Source organism: Scomber japonicus, chromosome 7, assembly GCF_027409825.1.
Source record: "Scomber japonicus isolate fScoJap1 chromosome 7, fScoJap1.pri, whole genome shotgun sequence".
Taxonomy (NCBI): Eukaryota; Metazoa; Chordata; class Actinopteri; order Scombriformes; family Scombridae; genus Scomber; species Scomber japonicus.
Window position 1 is genome coordinate 35,018,225 of NC_070584.1, and position 24,226 is coordinate 35,042,450.

At 40.5% G+C, this 24,226-nt stretch overlaps 1 protein-coding gene across 1 annotated transcript; it reads left to right on the forward strand.

Annotated features, from left to right (window-relative positions):
• Positions 1–466: 466 nt before the first annotated feature.
• LOC128362354 (protein NLRC3-like) lies at positions 467–19,554 on the forward strand (the record flags this gene model as incomplete). The annotated part of the gene is made up of 8 exons (XM_053323095.1): positions 467–555; positions 3,692–3,735; positions 3,846–5,159; positions 5,283–5,760; positions 7,916–8,030; positions 9,464–9,528; positions 14,850–15,023; positions 19,422–19,554. Coding segments are annotated over exons 1-8 (2,412 nt in total), but the record flags the coding sequence as incomplete, so codon positions are not given.
• Between the last annotated feature and the right edge of the window lie 4,672 nt (positions 19,555–24,226).

The window sequence follows — 24,226 nt, forward strand, 5'->3', positions numbered from 1 at the left end:
AAAGTAGTAGTATTCCTGTAGAACAGAGAGGAGGAATAAAGTAGTAGTATTCCTGTAGAACAGAGAGGAGGAATAAAGTAGTAGTATTCCTGTAGAACAGAGAGGAGGAATAAAGTAATAGTATTCCTGCAGAACAGAGAGGAGGAATAAAGTAGTAGTATTCCTGTAGTAGAACAGAGACGAAGATAAGTGCCTTACGATGACTTTTGTTGTGATTTGCTACTATATAAATAAAGATTGATTGATTTATTATACTGTGTGTGTGTCTCCAGTGTTACTGGTTTACCTCTCAGACTCCAGAAGATGAAGAAAGAGGAGGAAGAGGAGGACGGAGCAGAGTCTGTAATATCCAGCTGTGTGTCTATGAAGAGTGACCAGTCTAAAGGTTATCCTCTAAACTTCAGTGATGAACCTGGACCCTCAGACTCAAAGTAAGAGACTGTTTCTACTGTAAACTGACCTGAAGATGATTCAGTGTAGTTGTCACCTCCAGTTTTCACCTGGTTCACTGTCTCTGTGTGAGCAACACACACTGAGAGCTCAGCTCCACCCAAGGTGAACCATATGGCTCTTCAAAACAGAGATCATCATCATAGCCATAGCAAAGATCTCTAATTAAGCCTTTGCTTTCTTACACTGAACCAACCAAACCGTCATAATGTCTGTTAAGTGCTTTTAAACAGCATGCCAGTGTTTGAGGTTGTGTCCAGACCTTTTATACACAACAGAGAGGAGGAATAAAGTAGTAGTATTCCTGCAGCAGAACAGAGAGGAGGAATAAAGTAGTAGTATTCCTGCAGCAGAACAAAGAGGAGGAATAAAGTAGTAGTATTCCTGCAGTAGAACAGAGAGGAGGAATAAAGTAGTAGTATTCCTGTAGAACAGAGAGGAGGAATAAAGTAGTAGTATTCCTGCAGTAGAACAGAGAGGAGGAATAAAGTAGTAGTATTCCTGTAGTAGAACAGAGAGGAGGAATAAAGTAGTAGTATTCCTGCAGTAGAACAGAGAGGAGGAATAAAGTAGTAGTATTCCTGTAGTAGAACAGAGAGGAGGAATAAAGTAGTAGTATACCTGCAGTAGAACAGAGAGGAGGAATAAAGTAGTAGTATACCTGCAGTAGAACAGAGAGGAGGAATAAAGTAGTAGTATTCCTGCAGTAGAACAGAGAGGAGGAATAAAGTAGTAGTATTCCTGCAGTAGAACAGGGAGGAGGAATAAAGTAGTAGTATACCTGCAGTAGAACAGAGAGGAGGAATAAAGTAGTAGTATTCCTGCAGTAGAACAGAGACGAGGAATAAAGTAGTAGTATTCCTGCAGAACAGAGAGGAGGAATAAAGTAATAGTATTCCTGCAGTAGAACAGAGAGGAGGAATAAAGTTATAGTATTCCTGCAGAACAGAGAGGAGGAATAAAGTAGAAGTATTCCTGCAGAACAGAGAGGAGGAATAAAGTAGTAGTATTCCTGCAGTAGAACAGAGAGGAGGATAAGTGCCTTACGATGACTTTTGTTGTGATTTGCTACTATATAAATAAAGATTGATTGATTTATTATACTGTGTATGTGTGTGTGTCTCCAGTGTTACTGGTTTACCTCTCAGACTCCAGAAGATGAAGAAAGAGGAGGAAGAGGAGGACGGAGCAGAGTCTGTAATATCCAGCTGTGTGTCTATGAAGAGTGACCAGTCTAAAGGTTATCCTCTAAACTTCAGTAATGAACCTGGACCCTCAGACTCAAAGTAAGAGACTGTTTCTACTGTAAACTGACCTGAAGATGATTCAGTGTAGTTGTCACCTCCAGTTTTCACCTGGTTCACTGTCTCTGTGTGAGCAGCACACACTGAGAACTCAGCTACACACAAGGTGAACCATATGGCTCTTTAAAACAGAGATCATCATCATAGCCATAGCAAAGATCTCTAATTAAGCCTTTGCTTTCTTACACTGAACCAACCAAACCGTCATAATGTCTGTCGAGTGCTTTTAAACAGCATGCCAGTGTTTGAGGTTGTGTCCAGACCTTTTATACACAACAGAGAGGAGGAATAAAGTAGTAGTATTCCTGCAGAACAGAGAGGATGAATAAAGTAGTAGTATTCCTGCAGTAGAACAGAGAGGAGGAATAAAGTAGTAGTATTCCTGCAGAACAGAGAGGAGGAATAAAGTAGTAGTATTCCTGCAGTAGAACAGAGAGGAGGAATAAAGTAGTAGTATTCCTGCAGAACAGAGAGGAGGAATAAAGTAGTAGTATTCCTGTAGTAGAACAGAGAGGAGGAATAAAGTAGTAGTATTCCTGCAGCAGAACAGAGAGGATGAATAAAGTAGTAGCATTCCTGCAGCAGAACAGAGAGGAGGAATAAAGTAGTAGTATTCCTGCAGTAGAACAGAGAGGAGGAATAAAGTAGTAGTATTCCTGCAGTAGAACAGAGAGGAGTAATAAAGTAGTAGTATTCCTGTAGTAGAACAGAGAGGAGGAATAAAGTAGTAGTATTCCTGCAGTAGAACAGAGAGGAGGAATAAAGTAGTAGTATTCCTGCAGTAGAACAGAGAGGAGGAATAAAGTAGTAGTATACCTGCAGTAGAACAGAGAGGAGGAATAAAGTAGTAGTATTCCTGTAGAACAGAGAGGATGAATAAAGTAGTATTATTCCTGCATTGAACAGAGAGGAGGAATAAAGTAGTAGTATTCCTGTAGAACAGAGAGGAGGAATAAAGTAGTAGTATTCCTGCATTGAACAGAGAGGAGGAATAAAGTAGTAGTATTCCTGTAGAACCGAGAGGATGAATAAAGTAGTAGTATTCCTGCATTGAACAGAGAGGAGGAATAAAGTAGTAGTATTCCTGCAGAACAGAGAGGAGGAATAAAGTAGTAGTATTCCTGTAGAACAGAGAGGAGGAATAAAGTAGTAGTATTCCTGCATTGAACAGAGAGGAGGAATAAAGTAGTAGTATTCCTGTAGAACCGAGAGGATGAATAAAGTAGTAGTATTCCTGCATTGAACAGAGAGGAGGAATAAAGTAGTAGTATTCCTGTAGAACCGAGAGGATGAATAAAGTAGTAGTATTCCTGCATTGAACAGTGAGGAGGAAACTTACTAGCAAAGACACATGTGCCACGCCCGCCATCCGCTGTGCGCTGATCGCAAGGTGGGGCCCTTAAAGACTCAGAGAAGCTTAAAGGAGACTGTGGAGCTTTCTTGTTAACAGACTAAAGTCATGTTCACATTGACTTACTTACCAAACACATCGTGTGTCTCCTTGTGTTTTAACAAACATGCTGAATCAACTTCCCTCCTCAGTTTTTGAATCTAGTATTTTAAACCCTGCATCATTTAATTACATCCATTGTTTACTGGTTTGCAGTTTTTTCTTCTTCTCTGCCCAAATACTTTGAGTCTTGGCTGTTCATGTGGGGAAAGAGCTGCATGCAGCTTGTGAGCTGTCGGTTGGCCTCCACTAATGTCATTTGTCATAAAGAATGTGTTCATGTCCACAGAGAGAGGAAGAGGAGGGATGTTTCTGTGGAGGAGCAGCTGTCCTGCTGTTCTTTGTGTCAGGACGGCCTGAAGGATCCAGTCTCTACCAGTAGTAGACACTGGTTCAGGAGACTCATCAGGTCCATCACCTCATACTGGGACCAGTCTGCTTCATCAGGAGCCTCCTCCTGTCCCCAGTGTGGAAAAAGATCCAGAACCAGAGCTGGACTGCAGACAGACAGTCAGACCAGCACTGTACAAAGTAAGACTGAAGATCTGTCTGCCGATGTCATCATCTCTGAAAACAGGAATCTACCTCCTCTATCCTACTGAACATTAACAGTCACACTGATTTCTTTTCTTCTCTTTCAGCAGAAAGTGGTCTGCAGGAGGTTTTAAATGAACATCAGATCAGTCTGAGCAGCAGATGTGAATGTGTGACTCAAGGAACTGATGAAGCAGGAAGTGAAATCCTCCTCATCAGCATCTTCACTGAGGTCCACATCACAGAGGGACAGAGTGAAGAGGTTAATACCCAACATGAGATGAGGCAGCTTGAAACAGCTTCCAAGATGAAGACCCTCCATGACGCTCCAATCAAGTGTCAGGACATCTTTAAAGTCTTACCTGACCAACACAAACACATCAGAGTGGTTCTGATGAACGGCGTCGCTGGCGTTGGAAAAACCTTCTCAGTGCTGAAGTTCACTCTGGACTGGGCACAGCGCTCCAACAACCAAGATATCAGTCTGCTGATTCTGTTCTCGTTCAGGTCACTGAACGTGATCAAAGATGAGCAGTACAGTCTGCTCATGCTGATCCATGTTTTCTATCCAACATTACAGAAGCTCACAGCAGAGAAGCTCGCTGCCTGTAAAGTTCTGTTCATCTTTGACGGCCTGGATGAAAGCAGACTTTCACTGGATTTCAACAACAGTGAGGTCGTGTCTGATGTCACACAGAAGTCATCAGTCAGCGTGCTGCTGACAAACCTCATCAAGGGGAAGCTGCTTCCCTCGGCTCTCGTCTGGATAACTTCCCGACCTGCAGCAGCCAATCAGATCCCTCGTACATGTGTGGACAGGGTAACAGAAGTACGAGGCTTCACTGACCCCCAGAAGGAGGAGTACTTCAGGAAGAGATTCAGTGATGAAGAGCAGTCCAGCAGAATCATCTCACACATCAAGACATCCAGGAGCCTCCACATCATGTGTCACATCCCAGTCTTCTGCTGGATCACTGCTACAGTTCTGGACCACATGTTGACTACAGACCAGAGAGGAGAGCTGCCCAAGACCCTGACTGACATGTACTCACACTTCCTGCTGGTTCAGACGAAGATGAAGAAGAACAAGTATGATGAGGGACATGAGACGAGTCCACAGGAGCTGACGGAGGCTGACAGGAACCTTCTTCTGAAGCTGGGGAGGCTGGCGTTTGAACAGCTGGAGAAAGGAAACATCATGTTCTACCAAGAAGACCTGAAGCAGTGTGGTCTTGATGTCACAGAGGCCTCGGTGTTATCAGGAGTTTGTACACAGATCTTCAAAAGAGAGAGTGTGATCTTCCAGAAAACAGTCTACAGCTTTGTTCATCTGAGCGTTCAGGAGTTTCTGGCTGCAGTCTACATGCACCACTGTTACACCAGCATCAACATAGAAGTACTGGAGGACTTCCTGAAAGATGTGGAGGATGATGAAGATGATGGTGATGATGTTTATAGTGATGCTGCTACTGCTGATTATTACAGTGGTGATTATAATGATGATTATTATTACAATGATGATGATAATTATCTTTATTTTCATTGTAATAATGATGATCGTCTTGATGTCTTCCTGAAGAAAGCCATGCAGAAATCTCTCAGAAGTAAAAATGGCCACCTGGACCTGTTTGTCCGCTTCCTTCATGGCCTCTCTCTGGAGTCCAACCAGAGTCTCTTAGGAGGCCTGCTGGGTCAGACAGGCAACAGTCCAGAAACCATCCAGAGAGTCATCAACAACCTTAAGGAGATGAACACTTGGTCTGTCTCTCCTGACAGAAGCATCAACATCTTCCACTGTCTGATGGAGATGAACGACCACTCAGTACATCAGGAGATCCAAGAGTTCCTGAAGTCAGAGAACAGATCAAAGAAGGAACTCTCTGTGTTCGACTGCTCAGCTCTGGCCTACATGCTGCAGATGTCAGAGGAGCCTCTGGATGAGTTGGACCTGAAGAAGTACAACACATCGAAGCGGGGACGATGGAGACTGATCCCAGCTGTGAGGAACTGCAGAAAGGCTGAGTAAGTCCAGATGTGATTAATGCTATAAATCAATGCAGATTAGTAGTTTAGTTCTTCAAGTATTAATCATTTAATTTCTTCTTATTGTTAAAAATAGTGCTCTACTTGTTTATAGCTGAAATAACATTTATAATATGTTATATTTAGTCTCAGATGTTCTTGAGCTGTTTAAATGTTGTGAGTGTAAATAATGTTGATTTTTCAGTTGTTTATAGCTGTTGTGTTCATGAAAACAGTTGTATTTATTTCTATAATAATTATTGTATTTTACATTTTTTCCTTCTATTTCTCGTCCTTTGAGTGAGAGAGGTGTCATTCAAACCTGTTAAAACAAATGAAGGACTTTAGAGGTTGTGGTTGAGGTTTTATCACAGCAGCATTCTGTCACAACATATATCAGTACTTTACAGTCATTAGTGAAGGTTGTTAAGTTATTAATAAATGAGCAGGTTCTGCAAGTCAAATATAATCAGACAAATTATGTTTTGACCACTATGATTAAGAGTTTAAAAAGGATCGGTATCATTGTCCAAAGAAGATTTCTAATGTCTGGTTTCTGAGACATTTCAGCACGGGGTATCAGAGGTTCTCTCAGGCCAGAACACCGACAAGTACATTTTGGCATTGAAAAAAAAACCTGAACTGAAAAAGAAAACTGTTGGGTTTTCACTTATTAAGTCTTCAATTGACACCTACTGAAGTTAATGGTGGACTGTACTTATATAGCACTTTTGTAGTGTTTTCCAACTACAGGAATTGCTTTTACACTTCATGTCACGTTCACCTATTCACACACATTCTGATTCTGACGACAGGGGCTACCATGCAGGGTACCAACCTGCTCATCAGGTGGAAACTAACATTCAAACACACCAGGGGTCCGTTCCATAAAGCAAGCTCAGAAAAGCGGCGCTTATTGTCGAACACCTGACTTGAATGAGCCTAACAAATGAGATGAGGCTAAAGCGGTTCCATACAGGCCGAGCCATGTTCACACAATCAATCACTAATTGCGTGTGCATGCCATTCACAAGCAGCCCTTGACGTTGAACACAGATCAAACAGATTCACAATGACAAAATCTACCACAAAACAGCAGCAGTCTGCAGCAGACACTTCTACTATTCTGTCAGGCCTCAAGGTTCAATATTATGAAAGAATCTAGACATTAGAGACTAGAGGAAGCATCTAGAGGCTATTATTTTGGCAAAAGGAGGCTCTACTAAATATTGATGTGATTTTTCTGGTGGGATGCCCAAATTTATGCATGTAATTTTTTTTTGATGCACATTTTCTGTTAATCCAATAAACCTCATTTCACTACTGAAATATTACATGTCCATCAGTTATTTGATAGATCAAAATGAAATTGCTGATCCAAACACCCAATGATTTATAAATCATATAATGGAAATTGTAAGGGGTGCCCAAACTTTGTAATGCGACTGTAAATATTTAATTACATGAATACTGAATTATGGCCTGACTCATACTGTCAGGCCATTTGTGTCATTTATGTTTTCCAACAGTCACTTTCCCAATTATGGATGTGAACTTGACAGTAGCAGGTAGCAACAAGAGATGATCTTTTTAAACTGTAACTGTTCACTAAGTTGAACTGAGTCAAAATATCCTGCAGTCACATTAAAAATAGTGGACAGTAAAAATCAGATCACACACACACACACACACTGTGCACATTATGGAAGCCTCAATGCAACTCTGTTATCTGCAAGATTAAAGCAAAACTAAGATTAAAAGTCTGCAGGTCTGAGAGAGACTGATGAGAATGATTGTTTCATTCCAGCACAGTGAGACAGAATCAGCTGAACGGGGAGTGTTCTGGTAGCTTACTGGTTAAGACACATTCCATATAACTGCAGTGTCTGTGGTTTGATTCCAAGTCGACTTTTGTTGCATGTAATTCCGTCTCTCTCTGTCTTTTCTCACTTCCTGTTATCTCTCAACTGTCACTTTCCATTATAGGAATAAAATGTCCCAGACATGAAAAAAAGTTTATCTGAACCACTGATGTAGGGGAGCATATATTAATCAAAATAGGGAATATCAGACCGTTCTGTCATCTGATGCATCGGGTAAATATAAATTGTCCTTTTCCATGATAACATATGTTGTGATATATGTGTCATTACAGACTTTCTCACTGTGAGCTCCCAGAGTCTCACTGTGAAGTTGTGGCCTCTGCTCTGAAGTCCAACCCTCATCTGACAAATCTGGACCTGAGTGAAAACCAGCTGCAGGATTCAGGAGTGAAGCTTCTGTCTGCTGGACTGGAGAGTCCAAACTGTAGACTGGAGACTCTGAGGTCAGTTCCCTGACTGTAGTTTAAATTATAATTCTTCACTGAAGTGTCAAAGGTTTGGTTCATACATTGTTGTGATTTGACGGCGGACAAATCTGTAGAAATGTTCCAGTTTTCAAAATCCATAGTCTTGTTCTGTGTTCTGTGTTATCATTTCTCACAGGAGGAATGATCCACCAATAACATGCTTTAATTACACATATCTACTAAATGTCATTATTATTATTATAGTATTGTTATTATGTTACAAGCGAGCTCGTTAAAGGAAATATGTAACATAAAAACCAGATGTTAAGGTTTAAAGAAAATATTTATTAACCAAGGATTACAGGAATGAAACAAAGGCCGGTTGATGCAGCTCAAATAAACAAAGAAATAGAACCAAAAGAGGACTCCAAAAACAGAGCTAACAACAAAACAGAAAGGAAACCTACCAAACCTCTATTAATAGTTTCTATAAAAAGAGAGATGGAGCTGGAGGAGTGGGAGGAGCCAGGACCAGGGATTGGCTAGGCTGGAGAGGAGGGAACCAAACAACAGAAAGAACACACAGAGAACCCCCACACACACAAACACACCCCATACACACTTCTACAGGGCCGTAACACTGACAAATATAGTAAGGAAAGTCATGTAATAAATATTGACTAGGTTTTGAATATTGACATATGGGATTTCAGGGTGGCATGGTGGTGCAGTGGTTAGCACTGTTACCTCACAGAAAGAGGGTTCTGGGTTCGAACCCACTGACCACCTGGGGCTTGTTCTACCCATGCTCCGGGGTTCTATCCTGGTACTCCAGCTTTCTCCCAAAGAAACAAAAACCTGCAGGTTAGGTTAATTGGTGCCTCTACATCTCCCCATATGAATGATTGTCTGTCTATACCCTAATCCTGTGATTGACGGGTGACCTGCCCAGGTTGCCCACTGTCAACGTATTTATTCTGTTATGTTATTTTAACAGGTTCGAAATTTAAAAAATAAATAAATAAATAAAAAGGTCAGCTGAGATTGGCTGCAGCATACTGAATATTGCATTACAGACAACTGGATTTGTCTGTGTCTGAATGTTGTGATGACATTCAGATGATATCTGTAGAAGGCTGACATTATGACGATCCACAATAACACAATGACAAAGTCACTCTGCTCATTTTAGTGAAATGTTCATTTATGAGGACATAGTAATGTTGAAATACACATTTAAAACCTGAACACATCTGATTGGATTATAAATGGATTTTAATCTACATCATTTATTCTTTATGCAGACTGATTGGCTGTGGTTTGTCAGAGACAAGCTGTGCTTCTCTGGCCTCAGCTTTGAAGGTCAACCCCTCCCATCTGAGAAAGCTGAATCTGAGTAACAACAAGCTGCAGGATTCAGGACTAAAGCTTCTGAGTGATTTTCTGGAGAGTCCAGACTGCAGACTGGAGACTCTGAGGTCAGTTCACTGACTGTCTGTTACTATTGTTGATCTTAATATTTAAAAACTGGACCTAATTTATGTACATACATAACTAACATCCATATAGTAAATGTCCTTTTTTGCACATTTATTTTTTACAGCATACTTTTACTGTATAATAATCATCTTATATTTTAAGCTTAGAATTACAATTATGTTTTGTAAGCTACTGGGGTTTTTTGGGGGTTTCTTTTTTTTTTACCAAGGTCTTAAATACTTAAATATATGCTAATATAACAATTTATAAAGAAAATAAGGAAGGAAGTCCATGACTGTCCATTTGGGAAAAAAAGGGAATAATCCTCCCTAAAAAGAATGCAAAAATATAAAAAGGGAAAAGCAATGAATTGCAAAAATGAAGAACAAGGGTTCGAAAGAATCAAACTCACCAAACATTGAACAACGAATTAAAAGTTCAGGAATTAGAAGTCCAGTTTAGGATTGATCTCCAGTCCTCAACTCAAGACTCATGGATGAGGCATCACCTTAAAAAGGAGCGAAATACCCTTTTAAGATGACTAAGTATTGAAGAAACTGTAGAAAATGTCCACTGTTAGTTCTTAAATAAACAGAAGATCAGGACAGAAATATACAGAAGATCCTCTCAACTATGTTTGTAATTGAACAAGTTTACTTGATGAAGGATCATTTCTTTATTTAAATGATTTAAGGTGATTTATTTAATAATTTCTCATCATTGACATCCTTCAGAACACACACACAAACACACACGGAAACACACACACTGAGAGACACAGAGAGATCAATGCTGGTGTTTAAAGTATTTAGTATGACTCAGTGTTGACATAAAATGTGTTGAAGACAATGCTTATTAGAGAGAAAAACTCATTGATGAGGTCATAGTAATGTTGAACTACATCTGATTGGAATAGACATGGGCCGGTATAAGATGCTGACGGTATGATGACCTTAGGTAAAAATATCTCAGTTTCACGGTTTCACGTTATTATGATTACGGCTATATAATGTGATATTTTGAAATGTCTATTTAACCTCTTTACATACGCTGTTCCGTCTACGGGACGGGACGGATGTTAAGAGGTAGCGACACGTTATTCTGAATGTTTTAAATAACAACCCTTAAACATATATACTCATGCCGTACATACATACACAGCTATAATGCTACATACCTTCAAAGTCTTCCCTTTATCCACAACGATCATCTTATGACACAGGACTTTCTGTACAGCTCGCCAAGTATCCATTCTTGTGAAATATGAAATCCGTTTCCATAAAACCGAAATACTTTCCTCAATATGTCAACATGTATTTAGTCCAACACGTAACGTAATAACACAAATAACAAACCATATTCGGTCCGTTTACGTCATTTCGTGACCTGCACGTCCATCTCAGAGTACACGTGACTAGATGTTTACGACCGTGAGCCTCTCCTGCTTCTGACGACACCACACACAAGCCAATCGGTGTTTAGGATTAGGCAGTACATGTCTCCAAAGCAATGAGGACATGTGACCGACAACAATGACGACATGGCTTTGATTGACTGCTGTTCTAGCCTATGGAAATATTCTGTGAAATGAAGTTGATAACCTTTTAGCCAATAGTCTGAGGTTTCCAACGGTGTATGACACTAAGCTATCAGTTTGGCTGTCCATAAACAAACTCCAAGCGTAACCGGCGTACGCCCTGTGCGTAAAAGAGTTGAACCATATATCATTACGCACACGGCATTTTGGTACACGGTTGGTTCTTCTTCGACTTAACATATGACTTATACCAAAATAAACAGATAGATAGATAGATAGATAGATATGGCCAAACAAAAAAAATATGGTTATATGTAATAATAACAATAATAATAATAATAATAATATGGTGCCAGCTTTCATTAGAGACCAAGATTTTGATTGTAGGCAAAGGGGTTGTAAAGTTATAGGTGTTTGATTGTGGTTATACAGCTTTGGTAACAAGTGTCCATTTGGAGTCTCCAAAAAGGACGTGAGGAAAATGCATGGACATACCTGCTGAAAAATAACTCATCTTTTGGTCTTTTGACTCCAAATTTTGACTGCATGAAGCCAAGACATGTGGCTGTGGCCTCATTGTGTCTTTATCTCGCTGAGAGGTCCCTGAATGTCTGTACACATGCCATTGTAAAGGCAAACCTATGGGCGAGTAAACAACCCCATCATTGTAACCTCTGCCACTCTTTGTCAGTAAGTCACAGAATCACACAGACACTTTTACAAGAATCCTGAGAGTGTTTCCTTTCCAATGATACCAGACACATCTCTGAGTCTCAAACTATGTGGGATCTGTGCTGCTCACAACTTGGGCATGTCGTTTAGGCTAACAACATAAAAAACAGGGGCGTGTGTTAAGTGGTTAAAACCAAAACCTAACCCATTGAACGGTCTTTTATTTTTAGTAAATATGTATTTAAAATAAATAATAAAAAAATAAGTGCAGTCCTTTAACTGAGGCTAAACCTGCAACTCAAGTCACGACATGAATGAATTATTTTTTGTGAAAAAACAACAAGAAATGCAAATAAATGCAATCACTGAACCTGTGGCTCAAGATCAGAACATAAATAATTAAAACAAGTAAAAACACTTCTAAGATAAATATAAATAAATAAATGCAGGCAGGAGCTTCAAACTGAATCTCAACAGTTTTTGGAGACTTGCTCACTATCATATTGGATGTGTTTCCTCCTCGCGCTGCTACTGTCCGGGACCTTCTTCCTCCAAGCTGCAGCCGTCTGTCTTTTTACGGTAGCCGAAGTATAAATACAGCCGACTTGGCACTTTTAGATGGGGGGAAAGTTCGGGGGTCTCGCCTCCTTCAGCCATCATACAGCCTGCAGAGCTACCTGCTTGTAACCACAACCAGAGGAGTACAGGAGGAGTTGTACTTTACGCTGCAGCTGCACACGACCTGAGGAACCTCCACTTTCTCTCTGACGAGACGTCACATTAAAAAAAAACCCGCTCATACCGCAGGAACGGTATGACGGACATTTTTAGTGGTTTTGAAACTATGACTGGAATATAAATCCATTTTATCTACACAAAAACAAACGAGGAACCTGGTTTCTGTTACCAGGGTTGGTGATTAGAGAAACATGATTCCCACGGGTAGATTCCTCTTGAAGAACTTAGATCCCTGTCATGTATCAGCTTTTCACATTTTAGCATGTGCAGAACAGATTGCAGACAGAGAAAGTAACAGTGGAGCAGCTGGATGAAAGCAGAGATCATTACATGAGGTGATGCAACTACATATTTAAAATGATCAATCAATCAATCTTTATTTGTATAGCGCCAAATCACATTAAAAGTCATCTCATGGCTCTTTCCACACAGAGCAGGTTGAACTCTTAAGGTTTTAATTTGAAAGAGACTCAACATTCCCACATGAGCAAGCACTTGGTGACAGTGTAGAGAAAAAACTCCCTTTAACAGGAAGAAACCCACTCTGAGTCTGGTTCTAAGGGTTCTTCCTGTTAAAAGGGAGTTTTTTCTCGCCACTGTTGCTCATGTGGGAATGTTGGGTCTCTTTAAAGTTAAAACCTGAAGAGTTTGGTTTAGACCTGCTCTATGTGGAAAGAGCCTTGAGATAACTCTGTTGTGATTTGGCACTATACAAATAAAAATTGATTGATTGATTGATTGAAACCTCAAAACCAGACTCAGAGTAGGAGAACATCTGCCTTGACCGGTTGAGAGGAGAGGAGAGAGAAGCACATTGAAGGTCCGGGACTGGAATCTGTCATCCGGACGTCTACAGGCCCAGATTACCTGTGAGACCAGAAAGCACAGACAACTCCAGGGAAGAAGTTTAGCTTATTGAATGCATTAATAGAACATGAATGTTAATGGATATAGATGGATGGATAGAGAGAGAGAGGGAGGAGGAGAGAGGAGCCCAGTGCATCATGGGAGTCCCCTGGCAGTCTAAGCCTATAGCAGCATAAGCTAGGATCTGGAACCAGCCCTAACTATAAGCTTTATCACAAAGGAACGTTTGAAGCCTACTCTTAAACATAGAAAGGGTTCTGCCCCCCGGAACCAATCTGGTTCCACAGGAGAGGAACCTGAGAACTGAAGGCTCCTGTTCTACTTTTAGAGATACTAGGAACCAGTGCAGACACGTAGGGAGGGTATCTGCCCCCCGGACCCAATTTTGAAGATGGTTCCACAGGAGAGGAGCCTGATAGCTGAAGGCTCTGCCTCCCATTCTACTTTTAGAGATACAGGAACCACAAGGAGGCCTGCATGCTGGGAGCAAAGAGCGAAGGTACTATGAGCTCTTTGAGATATGATGGACCCTGACCATTAAGAGCTTTGAAAGTGAGGTAGCATTGAAAGTAGTATCTTCTCCGATTAATACAGTTCAAATCAGAGAGATATGTTGTGACAACCTGGATTTTAAAGTCAGGTTTAATGATGCATGTAGACTTAGGGCAACCGGGTCATTATGGTGAATGTAAACACATTGACTGATGAGGACATAGTAATGTTGAACTACACATCTATTGCCTGAACACATCTGTTTGCATTATAATTGGATTTTTATCTATATAATTTATTCTTTATTCAGATTGCAGGACTGCAGATTTTCAGAGGAGAGCTGTGATTCTCTGGTCTCAGCTTTGAAGTCTAACCCCTCCCACCTGAGAAAGCTGGAAGTGAGTGAAAACAAGCTGCATGATTCAGGAGTGAAGTGGCTAAGTTATTTTCTGGAGAATCCAGACTGCAGACTGGAGAAGCTAAGGTCAGACACCTTTTTTGTTGAATATGATGTGACATATAATTCACTCTGAACCTCTTGAGTTTTACATTAGATTTCATCTTCATTTTAAACCAAAAAATGTAATCAGACAGCAATCATTCCATCAAATGTAAATACTGTAGATATATTGAACATCCTTTTTGTAGTATTTTCCCAAAAAATCCATCCTAACATATTTGGTATCTTTGTACATGTTGGGATCTTGGGAAGAATCTGTAATAAAATTCTGTGGGTTATAACATTAGTTTGTATAGATGGAGTCAGTGGTGGAGCAGCAGATTTAATATTTAGTGAGGTAGCAGCATGTTGTCATCAATATTAATGAAAGCTCTTTTTCACTGCTTTGTACGTTCTTAACCTGCATCCTGATGAGTTACGCTGTTAGGAGTTTCCATTTTCTTAACTTCTATCTAAACATACTTTTCAGTTCTATACACATTATAAAACAGATTATGAATCAATATAAGCAGAAATTTTGTCTTCTAAAGTTTAATCATTTATTCTTTATTCAGATTGAAGGACTGTGGATTGTCAAGGATCAGCTGTGCTTCTCTGGTCTCAGCTTTGAAGGTCAACCCCTCCCATCTGAGAGAGCTGGATCTGAGCATCAACTACCTGCAGGATTCAGGAGTAAAGCTTCTGAGTGATTTTCTGGAGAGTCCAGACTGCAGACTGGAGACTCTGAGGTCAGGCACCTTCTTATGTTTAACTTTTGTGCTGAAATTAATATGATATGACAGTTGTGATGACACTAAACTGCAGACATAAAGCTGATGCTATATGATGATTTTCCAATTAATTGCACATTTTGATTTGAATGATCAATTATCAGAGATCAATCTTTGCATTGTGCCTTTATTCAGTAAATGTGAGTATGTGCACCACGCAGTGAGTATGCAGTGGTTACTTGTGGTAAATGGTTCAGTTATAGCAGCATGGTGTGTAAAATGTCTACTTTGTGGAAATCAAGTTATTATAAAATGAAGAAAAAATCTTATTTGAAGTTCAAAAGTAACATAGATGCTAGCTGCTATATTAGCTGCCTTGAGTCTTGACAATCCTGTAAACCGATTCTACTGTATTCAGTGTGTCTCTACCTGCTAACAGCAGCCAGCAGTTGTCTGCAGTATCAGACTGATCAACACATATGAAAACAGTGCAGATTAACTAATGAGCAGACTTTCAGTGATACAGTAGGTAGTAAAAGTCCCTGTGTTGCGTTATGGGATAGTATTTCCTCTTTTTAATTGTGCGTAATGGTGAAGCCCTTTCAAGTGATGCAGGTCTTTTATATTTTTGCTCAACTTTTTACGTTTTTTACTTGTTTGGTGAGTCGATGGTGGAGCTGCTAAGTTTAAGATGTGAAGTCACTACATATTTAGTGATCTAGCAGCATGCAGTAATAGTAGCATGAATTAATATTAATGCAATCTCTTTTTCACTGTTTGTACGTGACTGTTGGAATTATTGTATGAAGCTTATAGCTTATTTTTCATCAAAGCTAGATAGTGTAGCTTGTGCACTACCACATTGTGTAAGAGCAGTGATAGCAGCATCCATGGCTGTGGAAACAAGTGCAATTACCAAGAAAAATAGCAGTATGCAAATGTGCAGCACACACATCTGGTACTGATGAAGTTTCTCTAGGAAATGCATTTGCAGATAAAACCGCGAAAGCAGCTGCGGCAGGTCAAATCAATATATTGACCTTAGAAGAACAAACTAATTTAGACGATGCCATGCTAGAAGACATGCGACAACAAAGTCCACAATCTGAAAAAAGCATTTGGGAAAAGAATGGAGCTAAATTACAAAATGACATCTATGTATGACCAAATAATAAACCTGTCCTACCAAAGAATCTCTATAAATGGGCAGCAATATTGAGCCATGGTGTAAACACATGTCTCAACAGGAGGGATATTGGGACAGATACATCAATACTATACCACTTATGGATTCAACTCTTATTCAAAAAAATTTTGTAGAGCATGTCTGACTTGCGCTAAGCACAATCCACAAGGTAATTTGAGACCGCGTAGAGGGCGTTTCCCAACACCTCAGTACCCGTTTCAAATTATCCATATGGATTTTATAGAGTTAAACCAAAGTGAAGGGAAAAGGTATTGTTTAGTCATAACAGATGCATTCTCAAAATGGATTGAACTTTTCCCAACCAAGAATCCAGACGCTTTGATGGTAGCAAAAGCACTTTGTAAGGATATTATTCCCAGGTATGGAATTTCTGAGAAGATATATAATGATAATGGAACCCATTTCGTTAACCAAGTGGTTAAAAAGATTGGTGTAATGTTCCACATAGATTTAAAAAATCATTGTGCATACCACCCTCAAAGTGCAGGATTAGTAGAAAGGATGAATGGAACAATTAAGAATAGGCTGAAGAAATGTATGGAGGAAACAGGCAGATTATGGACACAATGTTTAGACCTGGTAAAATTGTATATTAACATTACAAGCACTACTGGGTTAACACCATATGAAATATTATTTGAAAGACCTTATAGGTTACCTCAATTTAAGAATCAATGGGAAATAGATGAAGAGGCTAATCTAGCTGACTACATGAGAAACATGCTGGAAAAACAAAAACAGAAACAAACTGATGAAAATCCTTCTGTTTCCCAGCAGGAAATCCAATTAGTGGAACCAGGAGATTGGGTGCTAATAAGAAGCATAAAAAAGAAACACCGGCACTCACCAAAGTGGGAAGGGCTGTATCAGGTACTGATAACAACCCCCACAGCATTAAAAATAGCAGAAAGATCAACTTGGATCAATTCAACATATTGCAAAAAGATCATTTCGACTGAAGACCCTGACAGGGGAGGTGAGCCAAAGCCCGATAATAGGGTGGACCTGGACATTTAGAGTTCAGGTACACCTGAAAGTCAGTGAAGATCTTACAAGCCACCAAACCTAGTAGAGGAGGTCTTTCGGTCAAAATGACTCCAAGATGGTCTGGTACTGAAATATCAGTCTGATGAATCTGAGTGTCAATCCATAAATCTGTGGGTATATTCTGGGTGTTTCTGTAACTAATAATAATTGGTTGTTAATGGTAGAACAAGCTGCCAATATGACTAAGACTGACTGTGTAGTTTGCATGGGACCAAGACCGCTTTTGCAAATTGTCGCGGCAGTGATACCACAGGAGTGTGTTATAGATGTCATGAATAACGCAAACCCCAGTAAAAATTGTAATATTTGGGATTCAATTTTCCCGGTCACGACAGCAGAAAAGGGAAAGCCGTTGTTCTCCAAGAAAGTAGCTAGAGGTAATTTTACATGCAAGATGTAATCTTACTGCAACCTCATGCAGAAAACATATAAGAGTAAGTACAATTGGTTCTAAACCTAATGATTTCAAACCAGTGTCTCAAGGAGACATTTGGTGGTGGTGTGGAGACGAAAGACTTTTTGACAGATTGCCTAGAAATGTGACTGGATATTGTGCATTAGTGACATTACTGTTACCAGTTTCAATACTTCCTATGACGACTGAAGGACTGATCACTGAATCAATTAAATTTGTGTCACAACAGTGGCTTCGTAAGAAAAGATCCACTGCTTGGTTGACAGACAAAGATCCAACTTACATTGATGCTATCGGTGTTCCACGCGGTGTACCTAGTGAATATAAATCGGCTGATCAAGTTGCGGCAGGATTTGAGTCCACCCTCTGTTGGTGGTGTACCATAAATAAAAACGCAGACAGGATTAACTACATTCATTACAATGTTCAAAAACTAGGAAATTGGACCCAGAGCAGATTTGAAGCTGTACATGGCCAACTGGCAGCTACTTCCTTTATGGCTTTTCAGAATAGAATAGCGCTGGATATGCTGTTGGCAGAAAAGGGTGGTGTATGTGCAATGTTTGGGGAAAAGTGTTGTACTTTTATCCCCAACAATACGGCTGCTGATGGCAGTCTGACTAAGGCCATTGAGGGCCTGCGTTCACTGAATGGTAAAATGAAAGACCATTCCGGTGTTGACACCACCTTGTGGGATTCATGGATGGATGCCTTTGGGAAGTATAGAGCTCTGGTATCTTCTGTCCTAGTCTCAATTGCAGTTTTTGCAGCGATTTTGACTTTGTGTGGCTGTTGTTGTATTCCCTGTCTCCGTGCCTTAATAAATAGACTAATCACTACTGCCAATACACCCATGGATAGTCGATATGCTCAGATGTATCCTTTGCTTGGACATGATGATAATGGTAATGATGATCCTGAGGATAATTTACCTGATCTGTTCCCGATTTCGTCTAATGTTGATTCTGATTGGTAAACAGTAAAAAGAAAACAAATAACTCTGAGTGTTAACCTATTTGTTCTCATAAAAATGATCTTACAACTGAAAATCTTTTGAAGTGGTTGATATAAGTGAAATGAGAAGATGAGCAAATATGTGATAAACAGGAGGGAAATGTTGGAATTATTGTATGTAAGTTATCCCATATTTACCCCTTTCTATAATCATTAACCTTTATAGTCTACAGGCATGCTGTTTTAAAGTTGTTTTTCAGGGCCTTTGACCAACTTGTGACCCTGCTCAGGAAGTCTCCGAAGTGTGTGTGACCACCATTGATCAACTTGTGACCTGATCAGGAAATACCACCATTGATCAATTTGTTACCCTGAGTAGAAAATCTTTACAGTGTGTGACCGAGTTGTGACCCCCAACCTTTAGTAGCAACACTATGTAAATTAGGGACTCCCTGAAACCAATAAAAAGAAGGGGTTAGGCAAGGTTTGCTCAGAGCGGGTTGGAGATTGTAACTGAGCAGATCTCTGTCCGTTCTCCTTGCAAGTAGAAACTCTAATCCTGTTGTCTTGTCTCCTTTGTTTGATATTTTAAGTGTTTTAGGTTGCTTGAACCTGACAGTGACGTTTGTTTGTACGTTTTTTACCTGCATCCGTTTGGGTCAGCTGTTTGGAGTTTACATTTTCTAAACTTTGACATTCAACCCTTCTTCAGCTCTGAACAGATTATGAAACACTGAGTGATTTAAAACATGAATTCTGTCTTCTAAAGTTTCATAATTTATTCTTTATTCAGATTGTGTTGCTGCAGTTTGTCAGAGATCAGCTGTGCTTCTCTGGCCTCAGCTCTGAAGTGCAACTCCTCCCATCTGAGAGAGCTGGAACTGAGATACAACGACCTGAAGGATTCAGATGTGAAGCAGCTGATTGATCTTCAGCAGAGTCCAGACTGCAGACTGGAGACTCTGAGGTCAGTAGAGAGTTGGAGTCAGTCTGTGCTGGTTTCAGCAGTTTAGTATTAAACACAGTCAGTATGAAAGCAAAGATCCAGTATTTCCTGGTGAAGCTCCAACCTTCTCAGTGCTGCTTTCCTCAGTGAAGCTGTGAGAGGAGAATGGTGACAGGCTTCAGGATAGGACAGAAAGACAGAGAGAGAGAGAGAACAGTCAGCCAATCAGATGAGCCAGAAGCTTGTTGTGATAATGTGTTTAAGTTGATGTGAAGACGACTGTTGTTGTTGTGTTGATGTCTGCAGGAAATAAAGCTGGATTACAGCTGACAGCCTTACAAGATGTATAGAGACAGTGATCCTCATCATCAAATCTGATCTCAAAGTGTTTTTTCTCTCATTTTAACACTAAACTATTGATCAGTTCATCTTTGTCAGAGCTCTAAGATCAGTCTGACTGCAGCCTGCAAATCACTGGCTCTGATTTCACACAAGCATCATTATGATGTGTTCATGACTCTCAGCACTTTATTTCCTCTGTGTACTTGAGTGAAATCTGCAGAGGAAACAGACTTGATAGTAAAAGTGTGTGCAGGTGTGTGAGCTTGGAGCTCAGTGTGTTCACTCCAAGACATTAACATGAGAGCTGAAAGGAAGCAAGCTACGCTGCACAGCTGTTCCACTTCTGGTCTGAACAGGACTGAAGTCCCTGCTGCTCTTTATAGATAGAAATTTATTGTCATTGTTAAAAACAACAAAAAACTGTTTGGCAACTGCAGCATGGCAGTGCAATAAAAAACAAGAACATAGACAAAGTTAAATAACATACATTCATACCTAAATAATATAAATAAATCAAATAAAATCAGTGCAAATCAAGTGCATTAGTCAGTGTCGTGCAATCAATTAATCCGTTACAGTATGGAGTGATGGATGTGACAGAAGAAGCCATTTTTTATTCTATTTGTTTTGGATTTTATTGTCCTGTATCTTCTCCCAGAGAGCAGAGGAGAGAACAGATAGTGTGTGTGTGGCCTTTAGAGATACTGGCTTTCTGTCTAAATGTCTGTAAGTGAGGACAGTGATGATCCGATGACGCGCTCCGCTGTCCTCACCACCCACTGCAGATCTTTTGTGTTCTGCACTATTCAGCTGGAGAACCATATCAATCAATCAATCTTTATTTGTATACCGCCAAATCACAACAAAGTTATCTCAAGGCACTTTACACATAGAGTAGGTTCTAAACCGAACTCTTCAGGTTTTAACTTAAAGAGACCCAACATTCCCACATTAGCACCAGTAGCAAGAAAAGACTCCCTTTTAACAGGAAGAAACCTCAGAACCAGACTCAGAGTGGGCGGCCATCTGGCTCGACCGGTTGGGGTTGAGAGGAGAGAAAGGAAGGATAGAGGAGAGAAGCACAATGAAAATCAACAATGAAGCTAGAAGGTCCGGGACTGGAATCTGTCATCCGGGCGTCTACAGGCCCAGATTACCTGTGAGACCAGAAAGCACAGACAACTCCGGGGAAGAAGTTTAAGTTATTGAATGCATTAATAGAACATGAATGTTAATGGATATAGATGGATGGATAGAGAGAGAGAGAGGGAGGAGGAGAGAGGAGCTCAGTGCATCATGGGAGTCCCCTGCCAGTCTAAGCCTATAGCAGCATAAGCTAAGAGCTCTAAGAGCCCTAACGATAAGCTTTATCAAAAAGGAAAGTTTTAAGCCTACTCTTAAATGTAGGGAGGATGTCTTCCCCCCGGACCAAATCTGGAAGATGGTTCCACAGGAGAGGAGCCTGATAGCTCCATACAGTGCAGCAGTAGGTCAGTATGCTCTCAATCCCTGACCCATAGAAGTTGGTGAGCAGGTGATGAGGGAGGTGGGTGTGTTCTCTCTGCCCTCTCGACCTCCTCCCCATGTATGGAGAGAGCAGAGTGCACAGTGCGCTTTGATTTCCTGAAGTCCACTATTATTTCCTTTGGTCATGCCTGTGTTGAGAATGAGGGCTGATGATGTGTACTTTCCTATTCAGACGTTCTGTGGTCTGTTGCTGAGGAAGTCCAGAATCCATGTGCACAGTGAACGGCCCAGGCCAAGGTTGCTCAACTTCTGTACCAGTTTGTTGGGAATAACAGTACTAAAAGAAGAGCTGAAATCCACAAACAGCATCCTGACATAGATGTTGTTGGGTACAACTCCTCCCGTACTCCGGTTGCTGTTACAAGCAGGTAGCTCTGCAGGCTGTATGATGGCTGAAGGAGGCGAGCCCCCCGAACTTTTCCCCCCGTCTAAAAGGACCAAGTCGGCTGTATTTATACTTCGGCTACCGTAAAAAGACAGATGCCGCGGCTCGGAGAAAGAAGGTAACGGACAGTAGCAGCGCGAGGAGGAAGAAGGTAACGGACAGTAGCAGCGTGAGGAGGAAATACATCCAATATGATAGTGAGCAAGTCTCCAAAAACTGTTGAGATTCAGTTTGAAGCTCCTGCTGCATTTATTTATTTATATTTTACTTTTTTCAATTATTCATGTTCTGATCTTGAGCCACAGGTTAAGTGATTGCATTTATTTGCATTTAGTGTTGTTTTTTTCACAAAAATGTATTAATTTATGTTGTGACTTGAGCTGCAGGTTTAGCCTCAGTTACAGGACTGAACTTATTTTTCATTATTATTTATTTTAAATACATATTTACTAAAAATAAAAGACGTTCAATGGGTTAGGGTTAGCTTTTTTTTGGTTTTAAATAGACATTTCAAAATATCACATTTTATAGCCGTAATCATAATACCGTGAAACCGTGAAATGTTTACCTAAGGTTATCATACCGTCAGAATCTCATACCGGCCCATGCCTAGTAGTGAGAGGTTGAACATGGTGGTAAATACCTCTGATAGCTGGTCCGTGCAGGCCCTGAGGATCCTTCCAGTGACTACATCTGGTCCAGCTACCTCTTTTGCATGAACTCTGTGCAGGGTGGATCTGACCTGGTGTTGTGTCAGTAGTATGGGGTTGTCCGTCCCTGGTAGCGCTGGCCGGATGCAGACTGCTGTGTCCCGCTGGACAAAGTGAGAGAAAAAGTGGTTCAGAGTGTCTGTGGTGTTAGTATCTGTGAAGTTGTCCTTGTAGCCACATGCCCCTTGAGTTGTTAGTGTTAAAGTGTTCCTCTATGTGCTGCTTGTACTTGCGCTTGGCCTCTATGATGCCCTTCCTCAGGTTATACCGTGCTTCTTTGTAGGCCAGCATGTCCCCTGCTTTGAATGCAGTATCCTGTGTTATAAGCAGGCTCCTTCCCTGGGGGTTCTTCCAGGTGTGTCTCATCAGCAAAAACTCTCCAATCTGTATTCAAAACAGTCCTGCAGGGCTGAGGTGGCTTCCTCAGTCCACCCCTTCACTGTCTTAACAGATGGTTTCTGTCTACAGCAGAGTGGTTTGTATGCTGGAATCAGGGCCTATACTGGATGTGCTGCATCACTGACTGACAGCTGATGAAGTGAGTCTCACTAAACACTCATTTATCACCTCTGTCCTCTCTTCTTCTCTCATTAGCTGGCGATGATCTCTGTCAGAGTGAGAATAAACATCCAGGAGTGTTGAGAGAGGATCAGCTGGATCCTGATGATCCATCTGGAGTCTGGATCTGGATTTTTGTCGTCTTCACTTGAGTCTCTTAACTGACTACAAACTGAACATTATCTCTGGATTTTGCTGAATCAATCAATCAATCAATCAATCTTTATTTGTATAGCGCCAAATCACAAGAAAGTTATTTCAAGGCACTTTCCACATAGAGCAGGTTCTAAACCGAACTCTTCAGGTTTTAATTTTAAAGAGACCCAACATTCCTACATGAACAGCACTTTTAACAGTGGGAGAACATCTGCCTGGACCAGTTGGGGCTGAAATATGAAACAGTGGTCATTTGGTATATTATGTGTATAGACAGGTAACCAGGCAGGTAACTTACCAAGGTTATGGAACAAAACTATGAAGCCAACATTCATTATAAGATGATATTTACAAAGTGTAAAGAAAGCCTGAGAAATAAATGCAGCCTCTATGTTCATTAAGATAACAGGTAATCTGACTGAGCTGGTGAAATTCTCTTGGTTCAGCCTCATGGTTTCACAGCCTGTAATAGTGCTGCATGTTGCACAGACACATGTTGTAAATCTTCTCCATGCAGGACACCCCAAATGAACTTCAGCTCAGTCTATTGTGTCATTATCTTCCTTCTTCAAGCTCATTTTATCCACTGATCTACCACTTATTTAGTTTTATATGCTGCACATCTTACATTTGAATCTTCTGTTTGATTTTCTGCTTTATTTTCTTGCTGTAATGATGGTTTGAGAAGTTTTTAAACACATCTGAAGTGGGATGATGGTGATGCTTAACAAAGACCAAATTCTAGTGAAAGCTTCAAGCAGCATTAAACGGCCAGTAGGTGGTGCTATGACTCCATATTGAAGCATAGATGTATTCAGGAGAGGACTCTTCTGGTGCAGATTGGAACATATCTGTTACAGGAACGTCCTGCTTCATGGTGAAACATCAACGTTTGGCTCCATGATAAAGGTTTTCAATGCAGATGTTACATTTTGATAACTGCTCAGACCCTGGAAAGTTTTAAATCATTGCTT